Source organism: Megascapheus bottae, chromosome 17 (assembly GCF_031878675.1).
Source record: "Megascapheus bottae isolate mThoBot1 chromosome 17, mThoBot2.hap1, whole genome shotgun sequence".
Taxonomy (NCBI): Eukaryota; Metazoa; Chordata; class Mammalia; order Rodentia; family Geomyidae; genus Megascapheus; species Megascapheus bottae.
The window spans coordinates 6,753,999-6,774,258 of record NC_143525.1 but is presented as its reverse complement, the minus strand read 5'-3'; the positions used below and the strand labels follow the sequence as shown (position 1 = coordinate 6,774,258).

Here is a 20,260-nt window from a genome sequence, read left to right as displayed (position 1 = left end):
TATATGTTTATTTGTTTATTTGAAATAGGATAGGGAAGGGGGAAAACAAGATGAGAGGAGGGTGGGGTAGGGAAATGGGGACAAAAACATGAGAAGGGGTAACAATGATTGTTAAGTAATGCACCTTCTATCTGGCGAATATAATGTAACCCTTCTATTCATTACAATTTTTAAAAAGGTAGGAAAAACCCTCCTAAGCCATCACATTAAAGACTGAATGCTCTTAAGGATGTGAACGGTGAAAAAAAAATTATTAGTGATTAATTCTTTCCACTCTGTAGGTAGTAGAGCTGTGACTCAAGTGGTAGAGCACTATCCTTGAGTGGAAAAAGCTCTGGAACTGTTCCCTGGCCCTGAGTACAAACTCCAGGACCAGCACAAAATAACAATAATATTAATAATAAAGTCTTGCTTCACATTGCTTCATCACCACACACAAATGTTGTCTACATCATTTACTTGTCACTGGGCTATCTGAAAATTTCCATTAGAAATTACTGCCATTGTGAGGAATCTTTTCAGATCTAATGGAGAGTTGTGGATGGTGCTGAGGTCAGAAAGCTCAAACCAGATGTTCAATTTAGAGGAGGTGCTTTCTGCAGCCTCCTGTCCTAGGTTCGTTCACTCTGGCTTCCTCTAGTTGGTTCAAAGTTGCATATGCTACAGTAATTGGAGAACCAAACTAAGATATTCTCCAAAATAATACTCAGAGAGTAGAACAGCTTTCATGCACCCCCCCCCCCGCTCCCCTTAGAATAAATCATTCCCTCTCACTCATCCCTATTCGCCCAGTCTGTGCTTTAGACTTCATTTGAGAATCTACAGTAATTAGGTTAGGTGGATCTCAGGAATCCTTAAATACGACCTCATGTTCGGATGGAAATCACAGGGTGTGAGGGTGGGGGCTGCAGGTGAAATATTCATCCCAGAAGAAGACCCAGCAGTGCCTCCCTGGCTCTTCCCAGCCAACTGCCACCATGAGCTCTGACGCAGAGATGGCCATTTTTGGAGAAGCAGCTCCCTACCTCCGGAAAGCAGAGAAGGAGAGAATCGAAGCTCAGAATCGTCCCTTCGATTCTAAGAAAGCCTGCTTCGCGGTGGATGATAAGGAGATGTATGTGAAAGGCATGATCCAGAGCCGGGAGAATGACAAAGTCACCGTCAAGACCTTGGATGATAGGGTAAGGCTGAGCTCCTATGTCACTGATAGGTAGGGGATTCTCGGCTTCCTTTGCCCAGCTAGAGGATTCTGAGGACCAAATAAACATTCATTTACTGTTCTGAAGGGAAAGGGTAGACAAAAGCTACCCTTACCTATGACCTTCACTCCTGTTTTTTTCATTCCAGAATCTGGGCTCTATAAAGATTTTGTGATGTTTGCCTTGGAGGAAAGGAGAGAAACTGCTGCTGGTTGTAGCAGGGGCAACCAAATGCAGTCTCTGAGTCTTGCAGGGGAAGCTGACAAGGGTGGGAGTGGCTTAGCGTGGACAATGAGCCTGGCAGTATTCCCTAATATCTATCCACTGTCCATTGGAATATCAGGATTATTTTCCAACTGGAAGCCAGTAATCTCAACACCTACTTTCTCAAAAGTTGACAACTAGCATAGCCCGTGTGTAGGAAAGTGATCATCACCACAGTCTCACACCTGGGAGACAGACCTTGCTTTTATTTATTTATATTATTATTAAATTTGGCCTTTGTTGCCAGACCCTTTTTTTTCTATCACTCTTGGAGTCTGTCCCCAGTAGAAGACAGTGTCACATTTTCAGAACCTTATATGTATGACATGGGGGCCTCATTGACTTCCTGGAGAATCTATTAAAGAAATAAGTGTTAGGGTGAACTCAAATGGTGTAATTCCTTAGAGAGGCCATCCAACGAAATAAACATCAGGAAACGGGCACTCAAAAAGAGTGGGATCAAGAGGAAAGAATAGACAAACTGAAGGGGAGAGTGGAGTCATAAAACTCAATGTATATCCTACAAAATTAAGACCATTGAAGGAAAGGGTGAGGTTGAGAGGGATGGAGGAAAATGGTGCAAGGGATGACATTGAACAAGATGCACTGTATTCATAAACTGCTCTATTCAATGGCAACTCCTTTGTACAACTACTTAAAGACTTCTTTTTTCTGGTGTTGAACTCAGAGCCTAGGTGCTACCTCTGTACTCTTTTGCTCAAGGCTAGTCCTCTACCACTTGAGCTACAGCTCCACTTCCAGCTTTGTTGGTGCTTAATTGGAGATAAGAGCATCACAGGCTTTCCTGCTCAGGCAGGCTTCCAACTTTCACTCTCAGATCTGTCTCCTGAGTAGCTAGGATTACAAATGTGACCCACCAGTGCCAGGCTCACTAAATAGATTATCTTAATGGAAAAAAAGAAGACAGAAGTGTCAGTCCCTAAAGGTTGATGGTACATAGATGTTTCTTCACTTCCCCATGGCCTCTCTGCAGTTCAGAGCAGTGGGGGTAGAAGATCTCTCTTCCTCAAGAAATTTAGTCTCTGCCAGCAAGTCTTGTTTCTTTTACCCTTTCTGTAAAATGCTCAAAGCTTTTCTATGAACTTAAGTTTGGGGGGAGAAAAATCTAGAAAACTACAGGTACATTTCCTTTTCTGTCCTATTTTCTACATCTCTCTAACGGCAGATACTATTGCCAGCTAGAAAAGGGCGGGAGGGGAGGTGGAAAAATTACATAGAAGAGGGGAATTCAGTAATTGTCTCAAAATATTCTGTCATGAGGCAATTCCAAATGTAGTTATTATGAGAACAAAGTCAGGAAGAATTCTTGGAGCCTTGAAGAAACTGAGAAAAGGAGGATTGTGCAAAGTTCTTAGACAGAGGAATCCACAAGTGCAGGGGAAGCAAGGTGGAAATGAAGAGAACACACTGGGGCAGTTCATACCTCTACCCAACCTTCCATCCTCAGCACATGCAGAGCAAAGAGGGTAAACCAACGCAATCTGCCTTGACATTGACTACTCTAAAACCCAGTTGTCCATCTGAGGGCCAAAGTGTACATAGCACTGTACACCTACAGACCTCTTCTGGTACACTAGTGACACGTTGACTCCAGGGGAGGTGAGGGAGGGGTCTCAGCTAAGAACTGGTTATACAATTTTACCAGAATCAGTTTTATCAAGGGTAGTTGCTCCTGGATTGTTGCTAGACATGGGAATGTTCCATTAGGTTACCACAACAACAAGATGCTTGTACAGTATCTCCAAACTTTATTCCTTTCCATCACCTGCTTCTTCTCTCCGTGGCCAGATGATCACTTTGAACAGTGACCAGGTCTTCCCCATGAACCCTCCCAAGTTTGACAAGATCGAGGACATGGCCATGATGACTCACCTGCACGAGCCAGCTGTGCTGTATAACCTCAAAGAGCGCTATGCAGCCTGGATGATTTACGTGAGTATGCTTTTACGTATTCCTATTTCATTTCTCTCTCATAGTTACAAACAAGATCCAAATAAGGTATTTAGTCTGATTTCCACCCACAGACCTACTCTGGCCTCTTCTGTGTCACTGTCAACCCCTACAAGTGGCTGCCGGTCTACAACCCTGAGGTGGTGGCTGCCTACAGAGGCAAAAAGCGTCAGGAGGCCCCGCCCCACATCTTCTCCATCTCTGACAACGCCTATCAGTTCATGTTGACTGGTGAGTGGTCTCTGATTCTCATTTGAAGTAGATAGGCTCTAGTATCTAAATTTGTAGAGAATTTGGAGATGGAAAAAGTCAGAAGTGCAGTATCTTTCATCACCCAGTCAGGGTGTATGGCATAGCCAGTCAGTGATCAAAGGTGGATCATCCTAAACCCATCCTTACTCAAGAGGGGATTGTAGCATGCCTTTGTCCTGGCTCCAACGTACTCTCTGTGTAGGCATACCTAAGAAAGAAGTGACATCAGTAACTACTTTGGATAAGGTGTCATTGAGGTTGGATCTTTCTGGGGATTGTGAGAGTCAATCTGTTTGAGGTCTCTCACCAAGCTTTGATGGTTTATTGGCACCATTTGGTGCTTCTTAGCTTGTAGAAGCAACTCCTTGATCTCTCTTCATCCCACACAATGTTCTGTGTGTGTGTGTGTGTGTGTGTGTGTGTGTCTGTCTGTCTGTCTGTCTGTCTGTCTGTCTGTCTGTCTTTAAAACCCTTATATTAATATGAAGACAGTAATACATATCCAATCAGAGGCTCACCCTGCCCTAGGATGCCTTCCTTTTGATTAATTACTTCTGCATCCTATTTTCATCTTATTTCCAAATAAGATCCTATCCTGAAGTAGGAGAAGTTAGGACTTCAACATATACGTGTTAGAGAGATGCAGTTCAATCCACACACTCTAAATGTAAAACAAATATTACTTTTCAGAAGTAGAAAATAAAGGTGTCATGGAGATATAGCTTAGTGGTAGGGTGCTTGCTTGCCTGGTATTTGCAAGCTCCTGTTTTCATTCCTAGCATCATGCCCCACCTAAATGCAGTGATGGTTAACCCAGGACAGTCAATTTGAATGAAAAACTAGAGTCTCTCACCAGCTTTATGTATGAGATTTGCTTTGTTTGTTTAGAAGGGAAATGAGAAAATACTAGAGAGTAACTGAAGATCTACAAACTTGAAAAACTTTTACCTTGTGCACTTCCAAGGATGCCTGTGTCCCCATTTAGGAAATCTGTACAAATTTTCTCCAAGAAGATTAAACTTGCCCATTTCTCATCCCTAATTTGTGGCAAAGCCAAAACCAGAATCAGTGATCTCTAACTTCCCCTAGTGCTGCTCTATTTTGGTAATCCTGTCTGGTTTGTTCTTGTTCTGTTTCTAGATCGAGATAACCAGTCCATCCTCATCACGTGAGTAATATTTACATAATGATGACTCACAAGCTAATACTGCTCCTGCACCTTTCATTATACCATTTAAATTTTCCTGCTTACTTGGGCTTGAATTCAGAGCTTCATGCATTTGTTTTCTTGCTCATGGCCAGCTCTACCACTTGAGCCACTCCTCCAGCCTGGCTTTATTTCTAGTTAATTGAAGATGAAGTATCTCAGTTTTTATTTTCTGTCTGGAATGGCTTAGAACCGTGATCTTCCAGGTCTTAGTCTCCTGAATAGCTAGGATTACAAGCATGAGACACCAGCACTCTGTGACCTTATCCCATTTACTTATCAATCCACAGCGGAGAATCCGGTGCTGGGAAGACTGTGAACACGAAACGTGTCATCCAGTACTTTGCAACAATTGCAGTCACTGGGGACAAGAAGAAGGAGCAGCAGCCTGGCAAAATGCAGGTAAGCAGCAGTGTGCCCACAGATTTTTCAGAATACATTTACCCCAAATACTGGGTGAGCACTAAGGATTTGCCAGGCATATGCTCAGTGGAGATGGGTAAATGGGTCACACTTCTCATCTTCTGTGTATTCTTACATAGAACAATTGCTTGGTAGGAAAAAAAAAACTCCTGGAGTTTTTCTCCACATCAGATAATTCTCTGATTCTCTGAAGTTACCACTCAGGATCCTACAATTCAACTGAATTCAATTCTAACACTAATTAGCTACAGATAGCATGAGATCCAACAGGGTAAGGGCACTGTCTCACAAGATTGTCCTCACTTCCCATGACAGCCACAAACCCCAGTTCATTCTATCTCTCCTTCATTCTACATGGGAAGTTCCCACATGCCCCTGCACACTGGAATCAGCCAAAGAACTTTTCACAAGGAATTGTAAAATCTCACCCAAGACTTCTAGTTGAATAAGACTGGAGCAAGACCTCTTACTTTGCATTCTAACATATTCCTGGGTCATGTTCTTACTGTTAATCCAAACTTTGAGAACAAGTTTAGTCATTGTTTTCAAACTGCTTTAGAACCACCAGGCTAAATAATCATGAGAATGAGAATATTAAAAAAAACCCTGCTGGTTGTGACAGACTTCTGGACCTTCATTCTCATGAAAATATTGCTACTTGAACATTTTTGCAAGTCACAGTTGTGTGCCTTCTTGAGTTTCTTATACTGCTAACATTCTTCTCCTTTCTAAATACCAATGTCTATGATCTTAGGTGGGTCATGACACATTGTTACAGAGAGGTACCTGTTCAAAAACATCTATGGTTTATAATGAAAGGTAACCAGAAGTGAAAGGCAGTCTACATGTCAAAGTGAAGGAGACAGTGTTCCAGCCTGTACTCTAACATGACCAGATGTTGTATCACTGCTGTTCTCCCTAATAAGAACCTCCCTAGAGGAGGATCTAAGACGCCTCCCAAGGGGCCACTATGTATTCCTCTACAGGTCTGCACTGGCAGCCAGGTAACACTGACCACCCTGTCTCCTTGATCCTGCTCAAAGCACCCATACTTCCTTCTAGTTGCCAACCCTCCAATTCAGAGGAAAGTCCAAACTCCTTTCTCTTTCTCTCTCTCTCTCTCTCTCTCTCTCTCTCTCTCTCTCTCTCTCTCTCTCTCTCTCTCTCTCTCTCTCTCTCTCTCTCTCTCTCTCTCTCTCTCTCTCTCTCTCTCTCTCTCCATCCTTAGGGAACCCTGGAAGACCAAATAATCCAGGCCAACCCCCTACTGGAGGCCTTTGGAAATGCCAAGACTGTGAGGAATGACAACTCCTCCAGATTTGTAAGACTCAGCCTGATTTCTGCTATCCTCTCCCCTGCCCCCCCACCAACTCCTGAAATTCTAGCTTTGAAAACTAGCCACAGAAACTAAAATGGAGTGGATCCCTTTCTACCCTTAAGCAATTCTGACTGGTTTGCTCACACAGAATATTTTAATACACTCTGAAGAAACCATTGCCTAATTCCTCCCAGGGATAACAATTGTGTGTAGGAGTGTGTGTGTGTGTGTGTGTGTGTGTGTGTGTGTGTGTGTGTGTGGCTCCTCTGAGCTGTAGATAAAAGACCAGGTCCTCTGGATAGAATTATCTGATCCTTGGGTAATTCAGCCAGTGAAGAGTTTGGGTGTCAGGCAAGAAAGTATTCCTGTTGCTAGCATCTCTTCTCCCAGAGCTGCTTCCTCACCTCCTAGTGGGTAGCATTTGTTAGAGGCTAGCATAGAATCATATAAATCAAATGCCTGTGGTGTTTTCCCACCTGCATTGGACAGGGAAAGTTCATCCGGATTCACTTTGGAGCCACAGGGAAGCTGGCATCGGCAGACATTGAAACCTGTGAGTCCAAATGTTCTCCAGATAATCTTGGCAGTCAGTCAAAGGCAGCTCTCAGCAATCTGAAATTACATGGCATGTTGTTACCTTAGATCTGTTGGAAAAATCCAGAGTGACATTTCAGCTATCCAGTGAGAGGAGCTATCACATTTTTTACCAGATCATGTCAAACAAGAAGCCGGAACTAATTGGTAAGCTCTCAGGATGTGTTTGTTTGGCTTCCAAAGAAGCAACCTTGGAATGATGACCCAAAGTAAGTCACACACAGATGGTAAGGGGATTGTCTCCTTCAGATCTGCTTCTGATTTCCACCAACCCCTTTGACTTCCCCTTTGTGAGCCAAGGAGAGGTCTCTGTGGCCAGCATTGATGACAGTGAGGAACTGTTGGCAACAGATGTAAGTATATTTGTTTATTTGTTTGTAGAGCATTAAAAAGTTGATGAACTCAAAGGCATCTTTGCAAACTCATAAGTAAAATCAGGATACAGAGAAAATGAGAGAGGGGTGACGCTGTTCAAAAAGACATGTACTCAATGACTGACTTATATAACTGTAATCCTTCTGTATATTACCTTCTTTAAAAAAAAAGGATACTAAATGATTAGAGCAAAGATCTCAGAGACCATCAACTCAGAGAATGACTACAGGCCAGTCCCATTCCTGGAAACCTTTCTGCTCTATTCTCTAGCATCTTAAATAAAATATTCAATTAACAATATTTGTAATGCAACATTTGTTGGAAGTTTTTGAGTTCCAAAATCATCTATAATTCAAAAAAGTTAGAAAAATACAAAAAAAGTACAAAGTAGGAAAAGAAAATCTCACTCTGCAATGGCTCTTGGTTTGGCCTCTTTTTCATGTCATCCTAAGAAGAGTCTCACTCTTCAATATCATTCTGCTGGCCTATCCAGTCTAATGGTTCACCAGACACATCTAGACACATTTCTACCCCACCAGTAGACACTGGGGAGTCTCATGATGCTAGCTCTACTACATATTCAATATATGTATACCCAGGGATGGATTTTCTACTTGAAATCTTTCTGACAGATGGGAAAAGTGGTTATGACACCAAGCCAAAGATGATCATAGGCTCTAATTCAGCAATGATCCAGCCTAGGTCTCACCATTGTTTTATCTTAACTTTTTAACTCTTGGGTAAAAAAAATCTATGTAACAACAAATTTTCCATGTAAATCTGATAACAGAGAACCAGTACATCAGCAGGAAAAATTGGTGCTCTGGTAGAAAAGGAGGTATCTGCAAATTTTACCACTTTCTCATATGGAGAATGATAGTATTAACTTTGGGAGTCTCTACTTTGAGATGTAATAGTCTGTGATGAATTTGCTTGTATCTGAACAACATGGTAATTGCCATATTCCAGTGACAAACACTCAGCTTTCAAATACCATTTATCCATCGCTTTTTATACATGTTTCTTCTCTCAGCATCACATTGGCTCCTCATATAATTACTTATATATATTATATGTTATAGACATTTACATTCATATATTTATACATATGGTGGGACAGGATTGTACCCATTTCTTATCTGATGGAATAAAACAGAAAGTCACATTTCCTTTCCTTAATGGTCTGCCACCAAAGCAAGCATATTTTTTAAATGGCTTTTTGTCCCTTAACTTGCAGCCATCCACTTATCTGGGCAAACTTTGTGTCATGTGCTATAGAAAAAAGAGGTAAGAACTCTGCTAAGAGAAAGCTGCATATTGGCCCCTGACTCCTACAGAAACGCCTGTCCTTGTTTTTCTCCCAGAATGCCATTGACATCTTGGGCTTCAGTTCAGAAGAGAAAGTTGGGATCTACAAGCTGACGGGTGCCGTGATGCATTATGGGAACATGAAGTTCAAGCAGAAGCAGCGAGAAGAGCAAGCAGAGCCAGATGGCACTGAAGGTAACCACAGCTCAGAAGAAGGCTAGTCTGACTTTCCATTGGTGTTCATGCGTAGGATGTGCCACATGAGCTAAACTTGGCATTCAGCTTAAGACCAGCTGTTTTGAAGCATCATAAACTGTGTTTGAGTTGTGTGAGTGTCACTGTATGTGAACTAAGTAAATCCACACACATGGGTGAATCTCACATCCACTCTCAAAATCCAAGTTTGCTCGGTCTTTAAGGCAATCTCTGGTAGGTGAACTTCTGTCTGTGCACATCATCATTCATTGCAAAATACTGTCCTAATCATACCGAAGACTTTGGTAAAGTGGGGATCAGATTTTCTCCCTCCTTTCACTCCTACCCTGACATCTGCTGAACTTGATCCTGATTCAAGAACTGGCAAAAAAAAAATACCTCTTCTCTATAACTCCCACCTGGCTGGTCCTATCACCAACCAACCCCTGCATTATTCCTAAGAAATCTAGAAATAGAGCTGCAGGGACGATAAAGAAATAATCGGTGGTACTCATTGGATTGATCATCTTTTATAAAACATCCTAAAAATTCCTTAAGCAGCTGGGGACATGGGTCTCTAATAACTCCACCTTTTGATTATATCCCCACAATGTGTTTTAAATTCACAGCCAATTTAAAAGAACTGTAGCCATGGGTTAAAGGTCAAGAAAATCTACATGTACCACAGCTCTCTTGATCTGATTGGCCACCATTGAGATAATCTTCCTCTTCAAATACCAAAACCTGTTCATGCTGATGTCCCTTGTATAAAATGGTGGAGGTGCTAGGCTTAGTGGCATACTTTTACAAACGTAGCAACTCAAAAGCTAAGGCAGAAGGGATCATGAGTTCAAGGCTACACAACAAACCCTGTCTCAAATAAGTGAGTAAAACAAAAGGTAGTCGAATTCGCATATAACCTACACACATTCTGTAGTATACTCTAAGTTATCTCTAGTCTGCGTATAATACTGAATACAACGTAAATGCCATATAAGTAATTGCTATACTATATTATTTAGACACCAACAAGAAAAGGATGTCTGTACACATTTAGTATAGATGTGATATTTTTTCAATCCATGGTTGGTAGCTTCTACAGATTCTATGAGAGGAAGCCATGGATAACAGGGTTAACTGTACTCCGTGAACTATATGAAAGTGCTAACACTTCACTGTTTTTGACATGTCCAAACACTTGAAAGCAGGGTTGAGGTTTTTGTACTTCTCTCTCAGGGATAATCACGGAACTTTGCATAAATTTCCGATATATGTTGTTAACTGTCCAATTGCACTTCATTTACTTATTTATCTTTTCATGCATGATTAGATTTTAATAACACTATATAATTAGTATCTTTTATGAAGTTGAAATAGCAGTATGTCAAGATCCATCAAAAAGCTTATCATGGGTAAAACTCGCCTTTAGAAAGGCAAAGTGGAAGCGTGTGAGATCCAAAGGCCTCAAGAAGTTCACTGGGTTGGTAGTTTGCTGGAAAAGTCCAGGCCTGGTACACATCAAAGCATCTCTCCTCTTCCTTCAGTGGCTGACAAGGCAGGATACCTGATGGGACTGAATTCTGCAGAAATGTTGAAGGGCCTGTGCTGCCCACGGGTAAAGGTTGGAAATGAATACGTCACAAAAGGGCAAAATGTCCAGCAGGTAATAGAGATGCTCCGAATCCAGTAAGATGTTTTGCCCTTTTACCCATATCTTCAATGTTCTTCCATGTGTAGCTTTCAAAAACATATCGGAAGCTGGATTTTTGCATTAAGGGGGAATTTCTTCTCAGGAGAAGCCAAGATATGCAAATTAAATAGTGCTCTCTAGGTACCAAGAGGGCCTAGAAACAGGTTCTCTCTGGACCCTTCTCTGGAGGGTCATGGGCTGTCATCTAGTTCCTGTTAGCCCCTTGCTAGATAAGTTTTCTCCACTTTTTCTGCACATGATCCACTCCCACTACCCTCCAAGACCTTCCATGTTCGTTCTCCATATTTTTATTCTCATCCTGCAATTCCAATGTCTTGACTCCAGTTCCAAGTTCTCAGGAGAGACACCTAAGTCACCCCATGTGGGTCAATGGTCCACTTCAATTTCAATGGAGTCACATAGTGTCACCAGGGTCCTTAGAAAACTGGCTTCAATAGTGGAGCAGCTCTCACAGAAAGGAAAACATTGAGCCGGAAGTTTGGCCTAGTGGTACAGTGCATGGCTAACATGCACAAAGACCCAGATTCGAATCCTTGGTACCACATACATAGAAAAAACCAGAAGTGGTGCTGTGGCTCAAATGGTAGAGCTCTAGTCTTGAAGAAAGCCCAGGAATAGTATTCAGGCCCTGAGTCCAAGGCCCAGGACTGGCAAAAAAAAGAAAAATGCTTCATCATGTGAAACTGAGAGCATACAACAGCTGATCATCTACAGGACATCAATTCCATGTATTTCCATTGAATGCACAGTAATTCAAATAGTTAATGGATGCCTCTTCTTCAAGGTGACCAACTCAGTGGGGGCCCTGGCCAAGGCCGTCTATGAGAAGATGTTCCTGTGGATGGTCACCCGTATCAACCAGCAGCTGGACACCAAGCAGCCCAGGCAGTACTTCATTGGGGTCTTGGACATCGCCGGCTTTGAGATCTTTGACGTGAGCTATTTGAAGCGAGTGGATGGCCTGCTTTGTGTTTGCTTGGTTAGATTTCCAGTGAATTTTTATTTTTCCACACACTTACTCAAATGTCTCGGTATTTACAATCACCCAGTTCAACAGCCTGGAGCAGCTGTGCATCAACTTCACCAACGAGAAACTGCAACAGTTTTTCAACCACCACATGTTTGTGCTGGAGCAGGAAGAGTACAAGAAGGAAGGCATCGAGTGGACGTTCATCGACTTCGGGATGGACCTGGCTGCCTGCATCGAGCTCATAGAGAAGGTAGAAAATTGCAGGTCTTCCTTGGTTGGAACTCCTCATCTTCCCCCACTCCTCTGTTAATCTGTTAATCCATGGCGTCCCTAGTCCCATTCCCCATAGCTGTGTGTCTTCACATAGCTGAACCTCCTCATACAGAGAGGAGATGCCTGTGGAAAGTACCCTGATTTCTGTTCTCATAGTTAAAGAGATCCATAGAGAGTTAAGTTCTAAGGCTCAGCTATCTTGGCATGTGAGGAAGCTGGGCACTGGTGGTTCTTGCCTGTAATCCTAGACACAGGGGAAGCTGAGATTTAAGGATTGCAATTCAATGTTCCCTCATCCCCACCCCACAGACCCCAGGCAGGCATGTGTGAGAGACTTTTATCTCCAGTTGACCAGCAAAAAGCCTGGAACAAAAAAAGGAAAGAGATAGCGCCCTGAGTTCAAGCCCTCGTGTAAGCACACACACATGCACACAGATACACAGAATGTGAGTGTAAACTCAGCAGGTATCATGGAATTTCTTTCCCAAGGAGGAGGGAATAGAGATAGTGGGGTTCTTACTGGACCATTACTATGAAAACAAGTGATGACATTAACTTTTTAGAAAGGATTTTAAATAACATTTTTAGCCACTAATCAATATCTTCCCAAACTAGCAAGGAAAAGTCCAGATGTTGTTTACCTATGGCTCAAACTACTTCATAGTTCTCTATGTAACTTCATGTTTTAAACATAGTGCTACAAGTACTACATGTATGTGTATAAATTCAATGCATATTCTTTTTTCCTACAAGTATTAATTAAGCACATTCTCTATATCCACCACCATTCTGATGGTGCACCAAACACTCTAGGAGCCTGGCCCTTATCCTGCCACAGTGGCGTCACCATAGAAAGTGTCATTGGCTTCTCCACCATACAGCCCTTGTGATATGTTAACATAGTCTCTGTTACCCGCCTTCCAGCCAATGGGCATCTTCTCCATCCTGGAAGAGGAGTGCATGTTCCCCAAGGCGACAGACACCTCCTTCAAGAACAAGCTATATGACCAGCACCTGGGCAAGTCCAACAACTTCCAGAAGCCCAAACCTGCCAAAGGCAAAGCCGAGGCCCACTTCTCACTTGTGCACTACGCGGGTACTGTGGACTACAATATAGCTGGCTGGCTAGACAAGAACAAGGACCCCCTGAATGAGACGGTGGTGGGGCTCTACCAGAAGTCTTCACTGAAGCTGCTCTCCTTCCTTTTCTCCAACTATGCTGGTGCAGAAGCAGGTGAAATCCCATCCTCTCCCTTCCTTCTATAAGTGCCCCACACCCTAAGGCTGATCATGGAACCAGGAGTCAAACATGAGCTTCAGACTAAACTCCATTTATTAGTCTGCCTTTCTTTTCCATTTTCCATCCTTCTACTCTCATTTCTCCTCTTCCTTAACACATAGAGTTCTGTGGCATTAACGCCTCTCAATGGACAAAGAAGACAGTACCATATTGTTTCATCTTTTTTCAAGAGATAAGTTATAAATCCTATGCAATAGTGATTCATATATAAAGTAATTCATATCTAAGAGTGATACCGTAAAATATTCAGTGATGTTAGCCAGGCACTGGTGGCTTCTACTTGTAATCCCTAGCTTCTAAGGAGGATGAGGCAGAGGATTGTTATTCAAAGCCAACCCAAGTAGTAAAGTCAGTGAGACTTTTATCTCCAATTCATCAGCAAATAGCTGGGAGTGGATTCAGATGTTTTAGCCTCGAGCTAAAAACAGCCAAGTACAAGAAGAGCACAAGCCCCAGTATCAGTATTCAAAAAAAGAACCCAAACAGTTCAATGATGTTTTATGTAGTCACAATATTATGCAATTAGCACCTCTATCTACTTAAAGAACTTTTATAGTCAATGAGTAGTCTCTCCCCATTCCTGTCCCCACTCTTTAGCAACTGCTACCCTGCTCTCTGGCTCTATGGATTTCCCTAATCTGGCCATATGAACATTGAACGACGCATCCTGTGGGCCTTTGTGCTTGGATCCTTTTACTCACCGTGATGCACACCTGGAATGCTGACACTCTCAGGAGACTGAGTCAGGACTACTGAGAGTTCCAGGCCAGCCTGGGCTACATGATAAAACCCTGCCTAATAATAATAATAAGATAAACCAGAACCAAACAAAAATAATAAAAGAGAAGTAAAGTCAGGAAAGAATCTAGAATAAGTAAGCAGGTTGTTTCCATCCTGCCAGTTAATCAGTTCACTTTCATATCTGTATCCTAAAGGAAAGGACTGTCCTCCCCTGAGAGGGTGAGTTAGATTCCCAGCTAAATTCCACCTGACACTCCATTAACAAAGTGACGAAGTCAAGTGTCCACCAATTCGATTATTTTAGAAGCATATGGCAAACAACCAGACAAATAATACTTCCAGTCCTGAAGTCTAAAGGCTATGAAAACTCTTAGGGGCCTCTAGTGGGGCTTGGAAGAGGTGGTTCTGAGTCCCTACCATGGTTCCCCAAACTGCCGTTGACCTTCAGGCCCTTTTGTGTCCATTTTCAGGTGACTCTGGAGGAAGTAAGAAGGGCGGGAAAAAGAAGGGTTCCTCTTTCCAGACTGTGTCTGCTGTGTTCAGGGTTCGTGTCTTGTCAGTTTCTGCTTTTCAGTTGTTTGCTCACCCTTGTGTCCGGGCGTATGCTAAGACAGATGTGCTTTTGGTTTGATTTGTGTCTCAGGAAAATTTAAACAAATTGATGACCAACCTAAGGAGCACTCACCCTCACTTTGTACGATGCCTGATTCCCAATGAGACCAAAACTCCTGGTGAGTAGCAAGCCCATCTTGCCATCATTTGGGAGAGAAGAGGATACCTGAAATGTATGTGAAATTCTGTGGGTGTGCGTACAGAAAGGGATAAGGCCCTTATCACTTTTCAAACTATATTAAATACAATGATTTGATTTACTATATACAAATAACAGATGCATGTTACATTACAAGGTCAGGTCAAACAATAGGAAAAAGAAATTGCTCAGTGAGTGTGTCAATCAGGCAATGCTTGAAATATACTTACGAATACATATCATTCATTGTTTCTTCTGAAATGCCAATGCAACTGGATGTGTCATGTTCTGTCTAGAACCCGTACAAGATGATAGCCAAGATTTTGTGTGTAGGCAGGAACATACAGAGACATGTATGACCTGTAACTTTTCAGAAAGTCTTGAAGAAAGGTCCAGATGACTGTGGAGATTCTCTCTACACAATTCTGTAGATTTCTAGTCCATTTTCTCCTTGGTCTTAATCAGAACCCTTGCCCACTGGAATTCTGGTGAATGATGAAATCATTCAACATCTACCCTGCCCTATATGGCAGTCTCTGCTTTACAGGAGATGTGTCCAAGTGCAAGAAAGACATTGAATTTATGCTGTTGATGAATTCAAACGTAAGCAGCCTCCTGTGAGTCCAGTGGCTGTTTTGGACAGGGCAAGCCAAAGCCTTAAACATTGTATGATTATATAATTTATCTTCCCTCATAGCAGCCAGGGAGGCTCATGAGCATTCTGGAAGTTTTCACAAGGTTAAGACAAAAGCCAATCTTACTCGCACCTCTCCTTAGCAATACAGGGAGCCCCCAAAGAAGAAAGCAATACCAGGTCATGACAGTACCTCCCCTCTGCTTCCTTACATGGAATAGTCTCAGACTCAGACTCAGCTTCCCATAATCCTCTGTTTCCCAGCCTTCTTCTCTTCCCATGAAAGCCATTAAAGTATCCCTATGCTTAAACAGAAGCAGGGAGACAGCTCAGGTTATCTAATGGGATAACTGCAACTGTCTATTCCTTCTGCCCTCTCTTGTAAACTAGGTAGAACCCAGAGCTACCAGTAGGATAAAGATCCAAATCCTGGCTTTCACTCATTCTTATGGCTAAGTGTGATTAGGTCTCCCTAAGGAGATTGGGATTCTTTCCTTGGTGGGATTTCAGCTGGTGCTTACTCTTCCAACTTGAGTCCAAGTGTGTTAAGAGATCGAGTCATCAAAGACAAAACACTGGGTAATCCAGAGACGTGGGCTGTGGGCCTCTTCCCCCCACCCAGGTATAATGGACCACTACTTGGTTATGCACCAGCTGCGCTGTAATGGGGTCCTGGAGGGTATCCGGATCTGCAGGAAGGGATTCCCCAGCCGGATCCTCTATGCGGACTTCAAGCAACGGTGAGTCCCCTTCTCTTTATGTCTCTCTCCTGTTGAGAACCATCAAGGCTCCTCTGGCCTTTACGGTTGGTGGGCTGCCTTATCTCCCAGGGCTTCTGTAGACTTCATCTTTTGCTGCAAGGATGACCCCATACCCAAAGTGAGTGCTAAGCTAGCCCAGTGTGATTCCAAGGCCAGCAGCCAAACCTTGTAGCCCAATGATGACTCTACCTCAAAATGTGTCAGCTCTGATATGATGGATGTTTAGGGCTGGATAGTTCTGGTACCAAACCACACCAATCCCCCATAAGCTGAGAGACTCAAAAACAAAATGTCTCCGACATTGCCAGATGTTCCCCACTGGGCCAAGTTGAGACTTGCTGCTCTGGACTACCTCTCTCCTCCCAAATGCCATCTTGTGGGAAAGTGTCCTGTGGCCTGGTCCAGTGTAGAAGGAAAAAGTGTCCTCTGGAGGCAAAAATCACAGCTAATTTCAAGGTTCTTCCAAGTGAGATAAGAGCCATTTCCTCCAATGGCCAAATCCCAGATAAGTATGTAGACACTGACTGGACTTCCCCCGCCCTCTCTCTTCTTTAGGCCTTCATGCTTAGCTAGAACCCACCCCTGGATTGCATCCATACAAGCTATCCAGTCTGCAGGAGAAGGTTCTAGAATACACTGATACCAGTAAGAGGGGATATTCTGGGAGGTTGAATCCACTTAAAGAAATGTGTCCCTTTCCCCTCAGGTATCGGATCCTCAATGCCAGTGCCATCCCAGAAGGGCAGTTCATTGACAGCAAGAACGCTTCCGAGAAGCTGCTCAACTCCATCGATGTGGACCGCGAGCAGTTCCGCTTTGGCCACACCAAGGTGGGAAGAGGGAACAGGGAGACTCCCTCACATCTCCTGCAGCTTGTTGGAGGAAGATGAGGGGCTCCTTCCCTCTCCATCAGCCAGACCATCCCTTGTCCAGAATCCCAGATAAAGAGTGGGTGGGTGGGCAGGAATCTGTGAGGATCTTGAAGTGTCTGAGAAGAAAGCAACCGACAATTAGAGTGTTCTAGAAGAGACATCCATATAAAGGATGTTTTAGAGAAGAGAACAAAGATTTAAACAACAACAACAACAAAAAGATTCCAGGATCAGCACAGGACAGGACACTGAGGGCTTGGGAAGAAAATTATAACCACCCAAACCAACCAGTTCCTGAGTGTGTGTCAAAATGTCCCCTTGTCAAAATAGCCTTGCAGACATATTGAACCAGCTTCTCACTGGTGACATGGGGGTGATGGTGATGGGGGTGGAGGGGCCCTACCTAACTGAGTTCCTGGGAGGACAGGACCATGTTCCAATCCCCATCAGACTCCAAGATGAAAGTAAGGGAAAGTCTTCAGTCTACAGTCCAAACAGGGCTGTTTTGTTGGATGTTATAGGTAGGCTGATACAGGGAGAGGGAGGGTGGAAATGTTCTGCTCAGAGCAGTGAGGACAGGGACTTAGAGTGGGACAGAGATAAAAGGAGGCATCTGTGACTTTCTCCTAATCTGGACACAATTGCCCTATGGTTCTTGTCTGGATTTATCTTTGCTTTCTGTGTGTGTCTGCGAGAACTCGACTGCAGGGGGAGATGGGTCAGGAGCCAGCTTTACAAAAGGCCACCTCACTGCCCAAGACATGCAAATACAGAGCTCAGAGCAGCTGGGCAGTGAGCTCCAGGAGCTTGGTTGCTGCTGGTGTGACTCAATGTTCTGAGGACTGAGCTAGGACTGGGTAGAAAGAGGCTCCTCAAGAACTGAGGAAGCCCCTACTGGGGACCAAGCAGGGCCCATTTCTCCTTTCATGCAGGTGTTTTTCAAGGCTGGGCTCCTGGGACTTTTGGAGGAGATGAGAGATGAGAAGTTGGTGACTCTGATGACACGCACGCAGGCCTTGTGCAGGGGGTACCTGATGCGGGTGGAGTTCAAGAAGATGCTGGAGAGGAGGTGATTGAACTGCCCATGGTCACATCCTGCTTTTGGACTGAGGGGGTTCCTCTCTATCATTCACTCTCCAGTCATTCATTCCTTCATTCCTTCATTCATGTGGCCAGACTGTGTCTGGTTAACGGGTGTGTGTGTAGGGGGTTAGGAAGCATGTAAGAAGATTAGTAATGGTCACTCAGGCAGTTTGGGGGAGAGTTAACTGGAGGGATCGAGGGAGAACCAGACCTGTTAACAGAAGTCCAAATAAAAGGTGACAAGAACTGAAATTAGAACATGGATGAGAGAGGACAGAGTGGAGTGGAGGAATCTCTAAGGCTCTATGCTTGTAAGTGTGTGTGTGTGTGTGTGTATGTGCACGCACACACACCCATGCTAGGGCTTGAATTTAGGGTCTGAGTGCTGTCTCTTAGCTTTCTCACTCAAGGCTGGTGCTCGACCACTTGAGTCTCAGTTCCCCTTCTGGCTTTGTGTTGGTTATTTGGAATTGTCACATGGATTTTTCCACCCAACTGGCTGTGAACCATAATCCTTAGATCTCAGCTTCCTGAGCAGCTAGGATTACAGGCGTGAAGCACCAGTGCCTGGATCTCTAAAAGTCTTCTTTCCTAAACACTCAAAGAGAAGGAATAGCGATATTGACAACTAGTTACGTGTGGGGATTTCTAGGAGAGCAGAATTGGGGTCTCCCATTGGGTGTTAGGAATACCTCCAATCTTTAGCTTCACGAAGCCAGTGGTGCCTGGTGAAACCAGCACAAAAATGGGGGAGGGATCCCCAAGAAGTGATTAGGTTATGGGGAAAAGAGCTAATTTTCAGGTACCCATAAATTTGTAATGAGTTGCATAAATATGGAGTAGGCAGTAGAGGGAGCCAGGGGAGGCAGGCAATGGGAAGGCATGGGAGACTAAGATGCAGGCAGCAGCCAATTTTAAGAAAATTAGTTCTATGGGGGACAAGAGCCCAGACACATCTGAAGATGGGATACCAACACAGAACAAAATATTATGAAAGACCAGAAGTAAATTTTAGCAGGAAATCAAAGGCAGAGAGAATTCCGAAAGGGTGAGAGTGGCTTTGTGACTCAACTGTGGGAGAAAGGCCCACCAAGAAGAATGAGAGACACTTCTCACACTGGCCACTGGGAAACAAACCAGTGATGATCTCAGGGAGAGCATCTCCCCATAGGTGATGTAGCAGAAAGCCAGGTGAATGTAAGGCCCACTCTTCCTTCCTGTCTATGCTCAGGCTGGAAAGGAAGGTTCTGGGACCTATGAGGGGACTAGCTAACCCTTGCTGTGGTCTACTAATCCAAATCTTAACCGGTGCACAGGGACTCCATCTTCTGCATCCAGTACAACATCCGCTCCTTCATGAACGTCAAGCACTGGCCCTGGATGAACCTGTTCTTCAAGATCAAGCCCCTGCTAAAGAGTGCAGAGGCTGAGAAAGAGATGGCTACCATGAAGGAAGACTTTGAAAAGGCGAAGGAAGATCTGGCCAGATCTGAGGCTCGGCGGAAGGAGTTGGAAGAGAAAATGGTCTCTCTGCTACAGGAAAAGAATGACCTCCAGTTGCAAGTCCAGTCAGTAAGTACCTTGACCAAACCTGAGGAAGAGAGGACCTCCCATATGGTGTGTCTATTGCAGTGACAGTGGTGCCACCACGTGGCTACCCGGCGTATTGCAGTACCAAACTGTACTAAGTGAACCAAAAACACTCCTGCAGAGCAAATTTGTACAGCCTTTGGTTTCTCCCTGCCTTCCCTTACAGAATTAAACATATTTTACTGTGGATATGAGAAATGTCTGTGTCATCCTAATACATAGCTGTCGAGAGCTCACCAAGTCTTTCAAAACAGAAAGTCTTATCAATAAAAAAATAAATCATTAAAATTAAATAATCCAATCCAAAATAGAAAAAGTAATTTTTCCCTGAGATGTTCAATACTATGATTGGGCTCAAAACTGCTTCTGAAGATGCATTTTGTGTGTGTGTGATGGTCCTGGGGCTTGAACTCAAGTGTCCGGACACTGTCCTTGAGCTTTTATGATCAAGACTAGTGTTCTACCACT

The 20,260-nt window shown here is 43.6% G+C and overlaps 1 protein-coding gene across 1 annotated transcript in view; it reads left to right on the top strand.

Annotated features, from left to right (window-relative positions):
* The first annotated feature begins 977 nt into the window (after positions 1-977).
* The window catches only part of Myh13 (myosin heavy chain 13), a 39,064-nt gene continuing 19,781 nt past the window's right edge, over positions 978-20,260 (top strand). Inside the window, exons 1-20 of the mRNA XM_090351576.1 lie at positions 978-1,181; positions 3,273-3,416; positions 3,509-3,665; positions 4,827-4,854; positions 5,184-5,295; positions 6,545-6,637; positions 7,124-7,187; positions 7,277-7,375; positions 7,478-7,581; positions 8,968-9,106; positions 10,651-10,769; positions 11,602-11,751; positions 11,867-12,037; positions 12,985-13,294; positions 14,572-14,645; positions 14,745-14,832; positions 16,109-16,226; positions 16,954-17,077; positions 18,052-18,188; positions 19,519-19,774. Of these exons, the coding sequence (XP_090207702.1) occupies positions 978-1,181; positions 3,273-3,416; positions 3,509-3,665; positions 4,827-4,854; positions 5,184-5,295; positions 6,545-6,637; positions 7,124-7,187; positions 7,277-7,375; positions 7,478-7,581; positions 8,968-9,106; positions 10,651-10,769; positions 11,602-11,751; positions 11,867-12,037; positions 12,985-13,294; positions 14,572-14,645; positions 14,745-14,832; positions 16,109-16,226; positions 16,954-17,077; positions 18,052-18,188; positions 19,519-19,774 (2,691 nt within the window). The remainder of the gene's footprint in view (positions 1,182-3,272; positions 3,417-3,508; positions 3,666-4,826; positions 4,855-5,183; positions 5,296-6,544; positions 6,638-7,123; positions 7,188-7,276; positions 7,376-7,477; positions 7,582-8,967; positions 9,107-10,650; positions 10,770-11,601; positions 11,752-11,866; positions 12,038-12,984; positions 13,295-14,571; positions 14,646-14,744; positions 14,833-16,108; positions 16,227-16,953; positions 17,078-18,051; positions 18,189-19,518; positions 19,775-20,260) is intronic.